At 47.2% G+C, this 16,126-nt stretch overlaps 2 protein-coding genes across 7 annotated transcripts in view; both read right to left on the bottom strand.

The window, feature by feature from the left end:
* ARHGEF2 (Rho/Rac guanine nucleotide exchange factor 2) overlaps positions 1-885 on the bottom strand; it is a 74,161-nt gene extending 73,276 nt beyond the window's left edge. For 2 of the 5 annotated variants that reach the window (XM_015111765.3, XM_028827898.2), the window contains exon 1: positions 496-655. In XM_015111765.3, the coding sequence (XP_014967251.3) occupies positions 496-600 (105 nt within the window). In that variant the 5' untranslated portion in view covers positions 601-655. Of the gene's footprint in view, positions 1-495 lie in introns of all 5 variants that reach the window. The other 3 variants (XM_028827902.2, XM_028827903.2, XM_077942527.1) reach the window with 2 other exon arrangements.
* Positions 886-2,289: 1,404 nt separating this feature from the next.
* On the bottom strand, positions 2,290-14,897 carry SSR2 (signal sequence receptor subunit 2). 2 transcript variants are annotated; one of them, XM_015110199.3, is made up of 6 exons: positions 14,759-14,897; positions 13,945-14,099; positions 12,213-12,311; positions 8,497-8,605; positions 5,075-5,152; positions 2,290-2,886 (listed from the first exon to the last, which is right to left on the bottom strand). In XM_015110199.3, exons 2-6 carry the CDS (start codon positions 14,097-14,099, stop codon positions 2,776-2,778), a joined length of 552 nt encoding a protein of 183 aa, XP_014965685.1. In that variant the 5' UTR covers positions 14,759-14,897; the 3' UTR covers positions 2,290-2,775.
* Between the last annotated feature and the right edge of the window lie 1,229 nt (positions 14,898-16,126).

The following is a 16,126-nucleotide window of genomic DNA, read 5'->3' as shown; positions in this document are numbered from 1 at the left end:
CTGTAGGCTAATGTAAGCGTTCTGAGCATGTTTAAGGTAGGCTGGGCAAAGTTATGATGTTTGGTATGTTAAGTGTATTAAATGCATTTTCAACTTAAAGCATTTTCCATTTACACCAGGGTTATCTCCTGATATGCATATCACATAAACCTATCAGACATAACCCTACTGGAAGTCAAGGAGCACCTGTATTACCTTCCAGAGTTATGAAGTTTACCCTATTCTCTAAGCCGGAATCCCCCCCTCCCATAGGTTAACTCATTATATTTTCCATGGAGACTACACAGATGGAAAATCTCCTTCAGAGGATAACACTCCATAGTTCTAGAGTGCAAGATGATGTGTATCAGACTAGCTCCCTTTCCCTTCCCCACACCTGTTCTCAACCCCAAGCCTCTGACTCATTGGCCTTTCCTCCCCATTCTCCTGAGCAAGTCCCAGGTTTCCACTAGGAACACAATGAACAAAAGCAAATATATCCTCCTTGCCTCTAACCTGGCCAGTCCTGGGATGTCCAAGCTGCAGCCCCTGAAAGAGGGATGTGAGCTGGCAGAGGGCTACTCCATTTGGAGCCTCCCGTTGTCTCCATGTTCTTTTCATCCTCCTGGGCCTGGAGGCTCTGATTGCTGGGCTAAGGAAAGGTTAAACCAGTTGGGCAGTAGAGTCGGGGGAGCAGAATCTAAACTGGGAAACTCGGTAGCAGAAACAAAGCCGGCGTTTGTTGGGCTTCCCTCTTGCCTGGGAGGCTGTTCTCAGACCACGGCATTCCTGGGTTGGACAGAGTCAGCTCAGAGTGGCTTCTCTCCATTGCTGCAGCAACAAAAGTCACTGCCTTTCCATAGGTCATGCTTAGAGCCCACCTCAAGGGATCCAGGCACTTCTTCCCTGCCAGAGCTCAAAGAACAGAGGCGTTACAAGTAAATTCAGGCTAGGCTTGGTGGCTCACGCCTGTAATCCCAGCACTTTGGGAGGCTGAGGCAGACAGATCACTTGAGGTCAGGAGTTCGAGACCAGCCTGACCAACATGGTGAAACCCTGTCTCTACTAAAAACACAAAAATTAGCCAGGTGTGGTGGTGTGCACCTCTAATCCCAGCTACTTGAGAAGCTGAGGCAGAAGAAATGCTTGAACTCGGGAGGCGGAGGTTGCAGTAAGCTGGTCTGTACTCCATCCTGGGCAACAGAGCAAGACTCCATCTCAAAAAATTAAATAAAAAAAAAATGCACCAGGCCCAGTGGCTCATGCCTGTAATCCCAGCACTTTGGGAGGCTGAGGTGGGCAGATCATTTGAAGTCAGGAGTTCGAGACCAGCTTGACCTACATAGTGAAATCCCATCTCTACTAAAATACAAACATTAGCCAGGCGTGGTGGCAGATGCCTGTAATCCCAGCTACTCGGGAGGCTGAGGCAGGAGAATCACTTGAACCCAGGAGGTGGAGGTTGCAGTGAGCCAAGATCACAACACTGCATTGTAGCCTGGGCAACAGAGCGAGACTCCATCTCAAAAACAAGAAAGTAAAATTAAAGCTCAATAAAAGCTAGTTTTTTTTTTTTTTTGAGACAGAGTCTTGCTCTGTCACCAGGCTGGAGTGCAGTGGCACGATCTCGGCTTACTGCAACCTCTGCCTCCTGGGTTCAAGCAATTCTCCTGCCTCCTGAGTAGCTGGGACTACAGGCCCGTACCACTGTGCCCAGCTAATTTTTTGTATTTTTAGTAAAGACGGGGTTTCACCATGTTGGCCAGGATTGTCTCGATCTCCTGACCTTGTGATCCGCCCACCTCGGCCTCCCAGAGTGCTGGGATCATAGGCATGAGCCACCGCGCCCGGTCAAAAGGCTAGTTCTTAACGAGAAAGGGCTAGAGTCAGGCACGAGAGATAGCTTTTCAAGAACACTCAGTGGCCAGGCACCACCACTGGGTGACAGAGCGAGATTCCATCTCAAAAACAAACATTGAGTCAATAAATCAGGTAAGATCTAAGGGGGTGAGAATAGCTGTTCCTCTGCAGACCATCTTTCCCCATCCTACATTCTCCAGCTGTGAAGAGAAGCTGCCTGGCAAGGAAGGTGTACGGCAATAGGTGGTGACTGATGAGAATAATCAGAGGAAAATAAGGAATGGAAGTAAAGATTCAAAAGGGCAGATATCTCCACAGGAACAGGACCCACCCACAACCTGTAAAGCAAGGCCAGAACTCAGCTCACTTGCCCAGGGGTCTGGGCATTCAAGGACTGAGTTCCAATAATCACCTGTGCTCACCCGGGGGCTAAGAAAACAGACAAGTCAATGTGGCATTTGTTTTTATTAGAAAACCCCTTAGTAAGCACTTCTCTAACCCAGAATAGACACTGGGTATCCTCCAAGAGTCCCATAGCTTTCATTTCATCTTCTACCCTTTTCTGAGAGCGGGGGGCAGGGGATGGGGGTGGTGTCAGGCAGTCTCAGAAATGCCCCTCCTAGACCCCTGAGAGAATTCACATTGCCAGCAATAAACCAACAGCACCTCAGTGGGGCATCAGAGGGCCCTCTAGGCTCAAGGCTATTGCCAAAGGCATTCCCGTTTATGGCTTCACATGGAACCAAGGAGGCTCTCACAGACTCCTAGGCCTGGTCCTTCACTATGGCTGAGAGCAGGGCAGGATCCAGGAGAAAGTGGCCAAGGGCTAAGAGAGAAGAGATTGCATTAAGATACCCTCTGGAGTCTGGAAAGCACCTGGATTTCTTGGGAGAGAAGCCTGGATTTCTTGGGAGAGGAGGGCTGTGGAAGCCCCACTCAGTTCTTCTTCGTTTTGGGAGTGTCATATTTCCTCTTGCTGGAGTACCACAATAGCAGGGGGATGCCGATGGAGGGAAGGGTCATGACCCCAAAGGCTGCCCAGTCCAGCTGTGAAGGAAAACAAAGACCTTGCTTAGAAGTCTGGATTAGGGCACAGGAGAAGCCAGGGAAAATATGAGTCCAATGAGAAAGGAAGCAGTCTAGTCCACGTTTATTTATTTTTGATACAAGGTCTTGCTCTGTTGCCCAGGCTGGAGTGGAGCGGCACGATCATGGCTCACTACAGCCTCGACCTCCTGGGCTCAGGTGATCCTCCCACTTCAGCCTCCTGAGTAGCTAGGATCACAGGGGCGTACCACCACACCTGGCTAATTTTTTTTTTTTATTTTTTGTAGAGGCAAAATATCACTATGTTGCTCAAGTTGGTCTTGAATTCCTGGGCTCAAGTGATCCTCCAGCCTTGACCTCCCAAAGTGCTGGAATTACAGGTATGAGCCACAACACCCAGCCTAAATTTTCTTAGCTTTTAATTTTAATTTTTTTTTTTAGAGATAGGGTCTCACTCTGTTGCTCAGATTAGAGAGTAGTGGCGCAATCACAGCTCACTGCAGCCTCAAACTCCTGGGCTCAAGCGATCCTCCAGCCACCCAAGAAGCAGATTACAGGTGCACACCACCAGGCCTAACTCAGCACAAATTTTTTTTTTTTTTTTTTTTTTTTTTTTTTGAGACGGAGTCTCGCTCTGTCACCCAGGCTGGAGTGCAGTGGCGCAATCTCGGCTCACTGCAAGCTCCGCCTCCCGGGTTCACGCCATTCTCCGGCCTCAGCCTCCCGAGTAGCTGGGACTACAGGCGCCCGCCACTGCGCCCGGCTAATTTTTTTCTATTTTTAGTAGAGACAGGGTTTCACCATGGTCTCGATCTCCTGACCTTGTGATCCGCCCACCTCGGCCTTCCAAAGTGCTGGGATTACAGGCGTGAGCCACCGCGCCCGGCCCTCAGCACAAATTTTAAGCAGAACTTTGGCCAGGAAGGTTCCTCTCTGACCAATCCTGATATAGAATGGCTCTCTAAAGACCAATCTTTCAAGCTGTGAAACCAAAGGACTCACCTGACCCAAGCCAGACTGGAAGAGAAGCTTCTGTTCCAGACAATCTTTGAGAATGGAGATACCCTGGTCTTGCCCCTGACAGTCAAGCCTCCTATGATCTAACCCTTGTTTACACTTCAGGCCCCCTCTTTTCCATTCCTCCACCTCATATTCTGCCCGTCAGCCTTGATAAACTACTTGCCATTCCTGAATCACACCACACTTTTCTCAATCTCAGCTGGTCTCTCTCCTCAAGTGCCTGCCCTTCCTTACCTCCTCCAGAAAGTCCCCTCTCGTTAGATGTTCCTGCTGCATGCTCCTCTAGCACCTGGCATATAACCTCTATCATAGCATTTTCCCCATTTACTTTTACTTCTTTTTTTTTTTTTAAGACAGTGTTTTGCTCTTGTCGTCCAGGCTGGAGTTCAGTGGCTCGATCTTGGCTCACTGCAACCTCCGCTTCCCAGGCTCAAGCAATTCCCCTGCCTCAGCCTCCCTATTTACCTATTTCGAGCCCTCTGTGAGCCCGTAAGATCTTGTTATTTTTAGAGACAGGGTTTTGCTCTGTCACCCAGGCTAGAATGCAGTGGTGTGATCACGGCTCACCGCAGCCTCAAACTCTTGGCCTCAAGTGGTCCTCTTGCCTCTGCCTCCCAAAGCACTGGGATTACAGGCATGAGCCATGGTGCCTAGCCAGCCTGTAAGATTTTTAATGGAAGGAACTGTGTTTTATTCATCATTGTTTCCCCAAAGCAGAGAACAGAATGAGCACATAATTTGGAACATCATACTTATTCACTGAATGAATTCCATCATTCAGTACTTCAGGCTAATCTTCAAAAAATTCTTTCGTAGACTAGACCACAATAAAGTTCCCACTTAACCTACCCAATGATCTATGACCCTCTGAATCTAACCAGATTTTTTTTAAAACCTCAAAATAGACCCAGAGTCTAAGATGGGTGTCTACTTAAAGATAGGACTCTACTCAAGTCAGTTTTATGGTTTTGGCAATTGTGATCTCATTGCCAAAAATCTCTGGACATGGCTAAATCAATCTATTTGATAAGTATCCATATCAGACACCAAAAAACAGACAGGGCAAGAACCAACCAACAAAACCAATCTATGGAAGCCAAGAGGGTCCAGAACCAAAAGGGGATTCTCATACCAAGGGACTGATGAGAGAGAACACTAGAAAGCTTACAAAATGAGGGGAGAATCGCCTGTCAAACTCCCGCTGAGCCAGGATTCCTCCCTGTCCAGGTGCACTGGTAGAGCCAATCTGAAAAGAAGAAAAGAACGACATTAAGGCAAGTCTCCACCTCATCTAATCTGAGAAAGGGCGGTCCCAACCAACCCAACTCTGTGCATTAGAGTCTTAGTTCCCAAAGGCTCAGGAGCACTTCAAGAAGATGAGGGAAAGCTTTTGGCTAGACAGAGTTGGATGATTCTCTTTTAGTATGTTGTAAAGAGGAGTACCTAGGAGCCAGAAGACTTGAGAAATATCCCATGATGAACGTACATTAAACAGGGTAGGCCATGCATGCAATTGAAATTAAAGCCAAATTTTTCTGTCTGAGCCTCAGACTATGGAAAGAGTGAAGTTGCTCACCACCACTGGCCCCTCTACAGTGCAGGGTGTGCAATGGAATGACTTACCCTTGGTAATCATTTACTTATTCCTCCAGCAAAAATCCGCAACTTCACAGGGTTAATGTGAGGCTCAAATGAAATAGCAAAAGTATATAATGAAGTATAAAGCCCTACCCAAATGTACATTATTAGAGGAGGGGTTGAGTCTGGCCCACATTCCTTTGTCTTGGAGAGGAGGCCAAGAGTTTGGAGCATACTTTTATTCCAAAGTGGCAGATGAGCCTCTGATTTTATGTCTATTAACCCATCAACTACTAGATAGAACCAAAGAGTCCTGAAGTTGGTTCTGAAAGCAGAAATGATACCGGATGTGAAAACACAGCTGGGTTTAGAAGAATATGGTTCCATGTAGTTTATGAAAAACGAAAATACAGAATGTGCACTGAGTGTTAGTTCTTTTCATTCCATAGTTGACCGTGTTAAGTCCCTTCCCTACTGTGTACTAATTAGCCTACAGCCCTACTTGTATGGAGGATCATACATTTTAGCTTCATAAATTTATGCATTTATTTGGCTTTATACATTTATTACTTAAGCTTTTTGAGGACTTGGACAGTATCTTAATCCTCTACGTATTCCCAGAGTCTGGCACATTTCAGGAACTTCATAAATGTCTGTTGACCTTTACATCAATCAAAAGATTGTTTACTACTGAGTTTATATTGTATATGGGAAACAGAGAAATCTAAGACAGTCATTGGCCTCAGGGAGTTTATAATTAAATTGGGAGGTGGGGGTGGGGAGAGGGAGCATCTATAAATAAGAAACTACTGAAGACACTGATTAAATGTTCACGTGGCATAGACTTTAAGTGCTACAGAAGTTTAAATGCAGTCAACATGTTTATGAAAGAATGAATAGTGGCCAGGCGCTGTGGCTCACGCCTGTAATTCCAGTACTCTGGGAGGCCAAGGCGGGCGATCACAGGTCAGGAGTTTGAGACCAGCCTGGCAAATATGGTGAAACCCCGTTTCTACTAAAAATATAAAAAAGCAGCTGGGCGCGGTGGTGCACACCTGTTGTCCCAGTTAGTCGGGAGGCTGAGGCAAGAGAATCGCTTGAACCCGGGAAGCGGAGGTTACAGTGAGCCAAGATTACACTACTGCACTCCAGCCTGGGCGACAGAGTGAGGCTCTGTCTCAAAAAAAAAGAAAAAGGAAGGCCGGGCGCGGTGGCTCAAGCCTGTAATCCCAGCACTTTGGGAGGCCGAGACGGGCAGATCACGAGGTCAGGAGATCGAGACCATCCTGGCTAACACGGTGAAACCCCGTCTCTATTAAGAAATACAAAAAACTAGCCGGGCGAGGTGGCGGGCGCCTGTAGTCCCAGCTACTCGGGAGGCTGAGGCCGGAGAATGGCGTAAACCCGGGAGGCGGAGCTTGCAATGAGCTGAGATCCGGCCACTGCACTTCAGCCTGGGTGACAGAGCGAGACTCCGTCTCAAAAAAAAAAAAAAAAGAAAAAGGAAAAGAAAAGAATGAATAGCAAAGAGCAATATGAACTGAGGACAGAAAACAAGGAGACATAGCTCAAAGCTGGGTCTTGAGAAAGCTTCAGATACAATGGAGTGGAGGGAAAAGGATACTTCAAACAGAACAAAGGCACAGAGGAACGAATAAGGACTGAGTTGGGGGAGAAGGTGTGGGAAGTAGCTTGGCCTAATAAGGATGTAGGGTCTGTATGGGCAGACTGGGAGAGAAGCCTGGAGGCAGAAAAGAGCTAGACTATTGGAGGGGGTGCAGTGAGAGGCAGAAAAGTTCAGCCCTGATGCCGCAAGCAGGAGCAATCTAAGCAAGGGAAGGAGAGAGTAACAGTGGAGCCTGGGAAGAATCTGACAGTGGCAGAGAAGACAGATCAGAAAGGCAAGGACATCAGTAGGCAGCAAATGACACACTCCAGATGAAAAGGAAGGCAGAAGGAATGAAAAGGAGGGGAAGGCCATGGTACACCTCTTCCATCCATTTCAATCACTCTTGTCCAGAACTTTAATTTGAAACATACTTCCTTAGGACAATACCAAGTGTCTGGTTAATGTTATCTCCCTCAGAATTTAGTAGCTACTGTAGAAATTTTCTGTAAGAGGTTTTTGTTTTTACAATCTATACTTTTTAGATGGATATCCATCACCTTAAACATTTATCTTTTTTTTTTTTTCTCTGAGACAGGGTCTCGCTATGTCACCCAGGCTGGAATGCAGTGGCAATAAAATGGCTCACTGCAGCCTCAACCTCCCGGGCTCAAGCAATCCTCCCACTTCAGCCTCCTGAGTACCTGGGATCACAGGGGCGTGCACCATGCCTGGCTAATTATTTGAAATGGGGGTCTTACCATGCTGCCCAGGCTGGTCTCCAACTCCTGGACTCAAACAATCCACCCACCTCAGCCTCCCAAAGTACTGGGATTACAGGCATTAGCCACTATGTCTGGCCCTATTTATCTTTTCTTTATGATGGAAATGTTCAAATGCTTCTCATCTGGCTATTTTGAAATATACATTAGATTACTGTTAACTATAGTCACCCTACTGAACTATCGAACACTAGGTCTTATTCCTTCTATTTTTTTTTTTTTTGAAATGGAGTCTCACTCTGTCGCCCAGGTTGAAGTGCAGTGGTGTGATCTCGGCTCACAGCAACCTCTGCCTCCCGGGTTCAAGTGACTCTCTTGCCTCAGCCTCCCAAGTAGCTGGGATTACAGGAGCCTGCCACCACGCCCAGCTAATTTTTGTATTTGTAGTAGAGATGGGGTTTTTCCATGTTGGCCAGGCTAGTCTCGAACTCCTAACCTTAGGTGATCTGCCCACCTCGGCCTCCAAAAATGCTAGATTACAGGCGTGAGCCACTGCGCCCAGCCCCAACTGTATTTTGCTACCTATTAATTGACCTCTCTTCATCTCCCTCTCACCCCCCCCACAAGAGATTTTAAGGGAAGGCAGATCCAAACTCCATCCAGCTAAGGGTTTGGGCAACTCACCACAACGGGCCCATCCTCCTGGGCCAGGTAAGTAATTGTCGCCGAGGTGAAGTTGAAATAACCAGCCTTGAGAGGGCGCAGGACCACAGTGTGGGAGACATTGCTAGCACTGGCTCAAGAGTTAAGGAAGGGAAAGAGATGAAGCTAAGGTTGTAGCAGCCTTTCGGCCTGTGGACCTGTGGACTAAATGCAACATTTACAAAACAGTTGTCAATACGTGCTGATCTCATGCAGGCAATACTCTGCAGGAATGAAAAAACATATGCTTCTTTTTAAAATTTATTTTTTTTTTAATTATTATACTTTAAGTTCTAGGGTACATGTACATAACATGCAGGTTTGTTACAAATGTATACTTGTGCCATGTTGGTGTGCTGCACCCATCAACTCCTCAGCACCCATCAACTCGTCATTTACATCAGATATAACTCCCAATGCAATCCCTCCCCCCTCCCCCCAAATTTACTTATTTTTTTTAAATATTAAAAAAAGAGAGAGAGAGATGGGGTCTCACTTTGTTGCCCACGGTGGTCTCAAACTTTTGGGCTCAAGTGATCCTCCCGCCTTGGTCTCCCGAAGTCCTGGGATTACAGGCATGAGCCACCACACGGGACCTAGGCTTCTTTTTCAAATCTAAAGTGTATGGTATTACAGGTTGTTTTTCCAGCTAAATTTTAAGGGGCCTATGTTATACTCAGTGCACTGGTTTTTGAAGTAAACTTCCAAACCAATATATATCATGGATAAAAAACTATAGTCATTTGGCCAGGCATGGTGGCTCACACCTATAATCCCAGCACAATGGGAGGCCAAGGTGGGTGGATCACCTGAGGTCAGAAGTTCGAGACCAGTTTGGCCAACATGGCGAAACCCCGTCTCTACTAAAAATACAAAAATAGCTGGGCGTGGTGGCGAGTGCCTGTAATCCCAGCTACTCTGGAGGCTGAGGCTAGAGAATCACTTGAACCAGGGAGCCAGAGGTTGCAGTGAGCCAAGATGTGCCACTGCATTCTAGCCTAGGTGACAAGAGCGAAATTCCATCTCAAAAAAAAAAAAAAAAAAAGTACACTAATTTGATCAGTGCTTCTTCTTGGGTGGTTAAAAGAAATTATAGCCACTTAAGCTCATAGAAAATCTTTTTTTTTTTTTTTTTTTTGAGACAGAGTCTTGCTCTGTCACCAGGCTGGAGTGCAGTAGCATGATCTCAGCTCACTGCAAGCTCTGCCTCCTGGGTTCACACCATTCTCCTGCCTCAGCCTCCTGAGTAGCTGGGATTATGGGCACCTGCCACCAATCCTGGCTAATTTTTTTATATTTTTAGCAGAGACGGGGTTTCATTGTGTGTTAGTCAGGATGGTCTTGATCTCCTGACCTCATGATCCACCCGCCTCAGCCTCCCAAAGTGCTGGGATTACAGGCGTGAGCCACCTGCACCCAGCCAAGCTCATAGAAAATCTTTTGTTAGGCCGGGCGCTGTGGCTCACGCCTGTAATCCCAGCACTTTGGGAGGCCGAGGCGGGCGGATCACAAGGTCAGGAGATCGAGACCACGGTGAAACCCCGTCTCTACTAAAAATACAAAAAATTAGCCGGGCGTGGTTGTGGGCGCCTGTAGTCCCAGCTACTCGGGAGGCTGAGGCAGGAGAATGGCGTGAACCCGGGAGGCGGAGCTTGCAGTGAGCCGAGATCGCGCCACTGCACTCCAGCCTGGGCGACAGAGCGAGACTCTGTCTCAAAAAAAAAAAAAAAAAAAAAAAAAAAAAAAGAAAATCTTTTGTTAAACTATAATTGAAGGAAATTCTTGAAAATACAAAAAAAAAAAAACCCACAAAACAAAAACAAAGACCACATTTACCCTCACCAAGAAACCTAAATGTATATATATTTATTATTGATATGATATGGATCTGTGTCCCTGCCCAACTCTCATGTGGAATTGTAATCCCCAATGTTGGAGGGGGGGCCTGGTGGGAGGTGATTGGATGATGGGGGCAGATTTCTCCCTTGCCATTCTCATGATGTGAGTTCTCACAAGATCTGGTTATTTAAAAGTGTGTAGCACCTCCCCACTTACTCTCTTCCTCCTGCTCCAGACACTTAGGTGCCTGTTTCCCCTTTGCCTTCTATCCTTGTAAGTTTCCTGAGGCCTCCCCAGCCATGCTTGCTGTACAGCCTGCAGAACTGTGAGCCAATTAAACCTCTTTTCTTTAAAATTACCCAGTCTCAGCTTGTTCTTCATAGCAACTGGAGAACAGACTAATAAAATACAATTATTATTTGTTTAAGAGACCAGGTCTCGCTTTGTCACCAAGGCTGGAGTACAGCAGCACTATCATAGCTCACTGCAGGCTTGAACTCCCAAGCCCCAGCAATCCTCTCGACCTCCGCCTCCCAAGTAGCTGGGACTATAGGCATGTGCCACCACACCTGGCTTAAATATACTTTAATTCACAAGAAGAAAAATACCATCTAATTCAATACTCAAGAGATAATTGGTAGATTAGAATAAGAGACTCATTGAATAAGAGACTTTAAAGGGTCACCCAGGTCCTTCATGCTAGCATCCCAGTAAATTTCTTTTTTTTTTTTTTTTAAATTTTTGAGACAGAGTCTTGCTGTTGCCCAGGCTAGAGTGCAGTGGCGCAATCTCAGCTCACTGCAACCTCCACTTCCCAGGTTCAAGCGATTCTCCTACCTCAGCCTCCCGAGTAGCTGGGATTACAGGTGCCCACCACTGTGCCTGGCTAATTTTGTATTTTTAGTAGAGCCGGGGGTTTCACCATTTTGGCCAGGCTAGTCTCGAACTCCTGACCTCGTGATCCACCCACCTCGGCCTTCCAAAGTGCTGGGATTACAGGCGTGAGCCACCGTGCCTGGCCTGAATTTCTCTTAAAAGCACCTTAAATATCCTTGTCCAGCCACAAACATCTTTATTAAGTGCCTATATCCTTCCAGTATAGTATGTTTCAGGGGGTTTTTTTTTTGTTTTTTTTTTTTTTGAGACAGAGTCTCACTCTGTCGCCCAGGCTAGAGTGCAGTGGCAGGATCTCGGCTCACTGCAACCTCCGCCTCCCAGGTTCAAGCAATTCTCCTGCCTCAGCCTCTCAAGTAGCTAGACTACAGGTGTATGCCACCACACCCAGCTAATTTTTGTATTTTTAGAAGAGACAGGGTTTCACCATGTTGGCCAGGCTGGTCTCAATCTCTCTTTTTTTTTGAGACAGAGTCTTGCTCTGTCGCCCAGGCTGGAGTGCAGTGGCGTGATCTCGGCTCACTGCAAGCTCCACCTCCTGGGTTCATGCCATTCTCCTGCCTCAGCCTCCCGAGTAGCTGGGACTGCAGGCGCCCGCCACCACACCTGGCTAATTTTTTGTATTTTTAGTAGAGACGAGATTTCACTGTGTTAGCCAGGATTGTCTTGATCTCCTGACCTCGTGATCCACCTGCCTCAGCCTCCCAAAGTGCTGGGATTACAGGCGTGAGCCACCGTACCCTGCTTGTTTCAGGGTCTTATAATCGGAACTTCAGGATGCTCCTTCTTCATGTCTACTCTAAATCATGCTTACACAATTTACACCAACCTCCCTTGCTCCATCTTATCCAGAGAGATGACAGGAGGACAGCCACACATATCCAGCCTATTTGAAGTACCCCCACTGCTTTGCAGGCAAGGCTATCCCTGCCCCCCCCCTTCATCACCAAGTAGCAAGAGGATACGGCGCAATCCGGTCCCATTTGACATTGAGCATTCCAGACACAATGCCAAAGTCTTCTGGAGGGAAGGAATCATCAGATAGTTCCACGTCTAATGCAGCACTAGAAAATGGACGAAACAAAATAAGGGTTAGTAAGTAATGGATATAAAATTAAAGCAGGCTGGGTGTGGTGGCTCACGCCTGTAATCCCAACACTTTTGGGAGGCCGAGGCGGGCAGATCACCTGAGGTCAGGAATTCGAGACCAGCCTGGCCAACATGGTGAAACCCTGTGTCTACTAAAAATATAAAAATTAGCCGGGCGTGGTGGTGTGTGCCTGTAATCCCAGGTACTTGAGAGGCTGAGGCAGGAGAACTGCTTGAACGCTAGGAGGCGGAGGTTGTAGGGAGCTGAGATTGTGCCACTGTACTCCAGCTTGGGACAGAGTGAGACTCCATCTCAAACAACAAAAAAAATCAAAGCAATTGTCCAGGCGCAGTGGTTCATGCGTATAATCCTAGCACTTTGGGAGGTCAAGGCTGGCTGATCTCTTGAGGTTAGGAGTTTAAGACCAGCCTGGCCAACATGGTGAAACCCCGTTTCTATTAAAAATACAAAAATTAACCAGGCATGGTGGTATGGGCCTGTAATCCCAGCTACTCGGGAGGCTGAGGCAGGAGAATCACTTGAAGTTGGGAAGCAGAGGCTGCAGTGAGCCAAGACTACACCACTGCATTCCCGCTTGGGTGACAGAGTGAGATTCCATCTAAATAAATAATAATAATAAAATTAAATTAAATTAAAGCAATAAATAATCAAACCTGCCTGTTTCTCCAAAAAAATGAGAATTGCAAAAGAGAGATATGAGTAATATAGTAACTTGGTTCTGTTGCATTGAAGAATCCAGGTCAAAGACTGGATACTATTGCTCACAAGCACCAAAATAATCAAGTATCCAGGAGGCAATAGGTCCAAGTTCATCCTTGCCTCAATTTTTCTTCATGTACATGCCTATGTCTGTGGAGGGAGGGAGAAGAGGAACACAGTGAATACAGAGGAGAAAGTTAAAGGGAATAAAATGAAAGAAAGGCAATAAAAATGCTCTCGGCTAATGAAAGAAGGAAAATGACACTTTTTATTTTTTTTGAGATGGAGTCTCTGTCTTGTGGCCCACGCTGGAGTGCAGTGGCGTGATCTCAGCTCACTGCAACCTCCGCCTCCTGGGTTCAAGCGATTCTTTTGCCTCAGCCTCCCGAGTAGCTGGGACTACAGGTGCCTGCCACCACACTCGGCTAATTTTTGCATTTTTAGTAGTGACAGGGTTCTGCCATGTTGGCCAGGCTGGTCTCGAACTCCTGACCTCCGGTGATCCGCCTGCCTCAGCCTCCCAAAGTGCTGAGATTACATGTGTGAGCTACCATGTCCCGCTGGAAAATGACACTTTAAACCCCTGAGGTAACAAGGGATTGTGTATTTTTTGTGTCTTAATGTTCCCTCCTTGTTTTTCCACAATTCTTGCCACTTCCCTACTGTAAAATTCTTCCAACCCAAAATGTGAAAGATGGTTTCTTGTAGCTTAGGTAAGAATGTCCTCCTTTCCAAAAGTAGGTCCCAAAGTATATTCATTCACTCAATATATCCGATGCTGGAAGTGTCCCAAAGAGAAACCACTACCCACCAATATGCTCCCTACTCCCATCTGAAAACTAAGAATCCAGAAATAGGCTTAATCTGTAACTCCAGGGCCTCCTTACCTTGAGCCGACATTGTAGATATTGTACTGCAAGGTCAGGTCTCGTCCCTCCACGGCATATCTGTTCAGCAGTGATTTGGAAGCCAAAAGCCTGGCTCCTTCCTCTGCTTGAGTGACAGCAAATAGAGCCAACACCACAAACGCCAGCAGCCTCATCTTTAGAGAAAAAAGCAAAGTGAGTTATCAAACCAAGTATGTAAAATTCACCAAAATCCTCTTGACAGGGCTCCCGTAGAAAGCTCCTTCGATGCTACCCAAGCAGCAGCCCTTTCCACAGAGTAGTCCATGAGCCACCAGCGCAGACCCGTTCTCCAGACTCTCCTACCATCTTCACCCTGCAGCCCTCGAAAACCTGGTACAAGTACCAGTATATCTACTGCCCTCTTCCTGTCAGAAGCCCCGGGATGCTCACCGGCCGGTGGTGTCTTCTGAAGGGACACCATGTGGCCAGAGCAGGGCTTTCTTTGGGGTGCCTGATTTCGGCCGATCTTGGACCTGCAGGAGCCTGTTTGTAGCTTTCCCTCACACAGGAGTGCCCACAGCTGCAGCCTTCCCGCGGCTCCTCTCCTCCTTGGCCACAGCTCCACTGGGATCTCACCGCGGACTCTTGGGGTCCTCCTCACATCCCTGTACCCCACTCTCCAGTCCAGCCCCTGAGATCCCATTCGTCCTCGCCTGTCACAACACCTTTTGGGTCCTTCGGGCAGGGGACGGGGGTCAGTCACCTCTGCCCACCCCCGCCCCCCGCCTCTTGTCAAGGTTACACGTCCTCCAGCCAGCGCGTCCTCTGCCCTTCCCGCCTTCCCCGAGCTAACCTCCAGCCACGGGGTGATGAGCGGACACGAGGCTCTCGCCTGTCCCGCTCGGACGCCCTAAGTCTCCAGACTCACCGTGGGCATCCCAAATGCCTTTCCGGAGCCGCAAAGACAGGAAGAGAGCGTCAGCGTCGGAAAGACCGGAAATAAGCACTGGCCGGAAACAATGCTGTTCCGCCCAATGCCTTGTGGGAGTTGTAGTTCTTGGAGAAGCCCCACCTTTCTCTTTGTAGTGCCCGCCTGCCTGAGAACCTGTGAGCGCTCCTGAGAGGTTTGTGCGCTCTCCACGCTTCTTATTCTGCCCTCTTTGGGGGGCTTTTCAGGTTGATTTTTCACTACTGTATGTGACCCGCACCTGATTGGGTGCTTTGGGAAACTAGCAAACCTAGAAATTTGGATCATCTATCTAAAATGTCAACTAATACTGTTGAACAGAGAATTAGAGAAAAGCTATTCCAATCAGTATTTTTTCTATTCTCAGTCAAGACACGTAGACATTCCCTACATCCAGCAGGTCACCGAGCCCTGAGCTTTATTTAGAAGCCCTTTGAAGTGCCAAAAAGGTAGATCTTTTCTTCTCCATTCCTACTATAACTGCTTTAGTTCTTGCTGGGTAGTCGATGTGGGTTTTACTCTAGTAGTCTTTCTATCTTAGGTCTTTCCCTGCACTTTTTATTTTTATTTATTTTATTTTATTTTTGAGACAGGGTCTTCCTCTGTACCCCAGGCTGGAATGCAGTGGCTCGATCTCAGCTCACTGCAACCTCCGCCTCCCGGGTTCAAGCGATTCTCCTGCCTCAGCCTCCCCAGTAGCTGGGATTACAGAAGCATGCCCGGCTAATTTTTTGTACTTTTAGTAGAGATGGTGTTTCACCATGTTGGCCAGACTGGTCTCAAACTCCTGGCCTCAAGTGATCTGCCCGCGTCGGCCTCCCAGAGTACTGGGATTGCAGACTTGAGCCACCACGCCCGGCCTCCCTGCACTTATTAATCAGCTGCCGAACTTCCCAAAACAGCATTTTGAACAGTAGATGTTAGGTTCAGAGGATGAACTGTGAAGTTAGGCAGTCATGAATTCAATCCCAGTTCTGTCACTTAGTGGTTAGGTAACCTTGAACAAGCATTACTTATATAACACCTTGGTTCGCACATCTGTAAAACAAGATAATTACAGCACTCACAAAAGGTTAGAGTATCAAATAAGATGATGTATGTAAAACTGTCAGTACAGTACCTGGCACATGTATGTGCTCAGTAAATGGTAATTATCAGTATTGCTGTTCTTGTAGAATAATACACATCGCCTGTATCTGCCTTAGTATCTGTCCCTCCATTCTCCACCTCCAAGATTGCAGTTTCTTGAGAAAA

This window comes from Macaca mulatta, chromosome 1, assembly GCF_049350105.2.
Source record: "Macaca mulatta isolate MMU2019108-1 chromosome 1, T2T-MMU8v2.0, whole genome shotgun sequence".
Taxonomy (NCBI): Eukaryota; Metazoa; Chordata; class Mammalia; order Primates; family Cercopithecidae; genus Macaca; species Macaca mulatta.
The sequence above is the reverse complement of the archived record's forward strand: the minus strand, read 5'-3'. Positions and strand labels throughout refer to the sequence as shown.

What these genes read in the sequence shown, in the direction of transcription:
- SSR2 (XM_015110199.3), bottom strand. Translation starts at nt 14,099, where the DNA reads ATGAGGCTGCTGGCGTTTGTGGTGTTGGCTCTATTTGCTGTCACTCAA. An exon ending in ATCTACAATGTCGGCTCAAG is followed by an intron (nt 12,312 to 13,944) that starts GTAAGGAGGCCC and finishes TCCATTTTCTAG; the next exon opens with TGCTGCATTAGACGTGGAAC. An exon ending in AGGAGGATGGGCCCGTTGTG is followed by an intron (nt 5,153 to 8,496) that starts GTGAGTTGCCCA and finishes TCTTCTTTTCAG; the next exon opens with ATTGGCTCTACCAGTGCACC.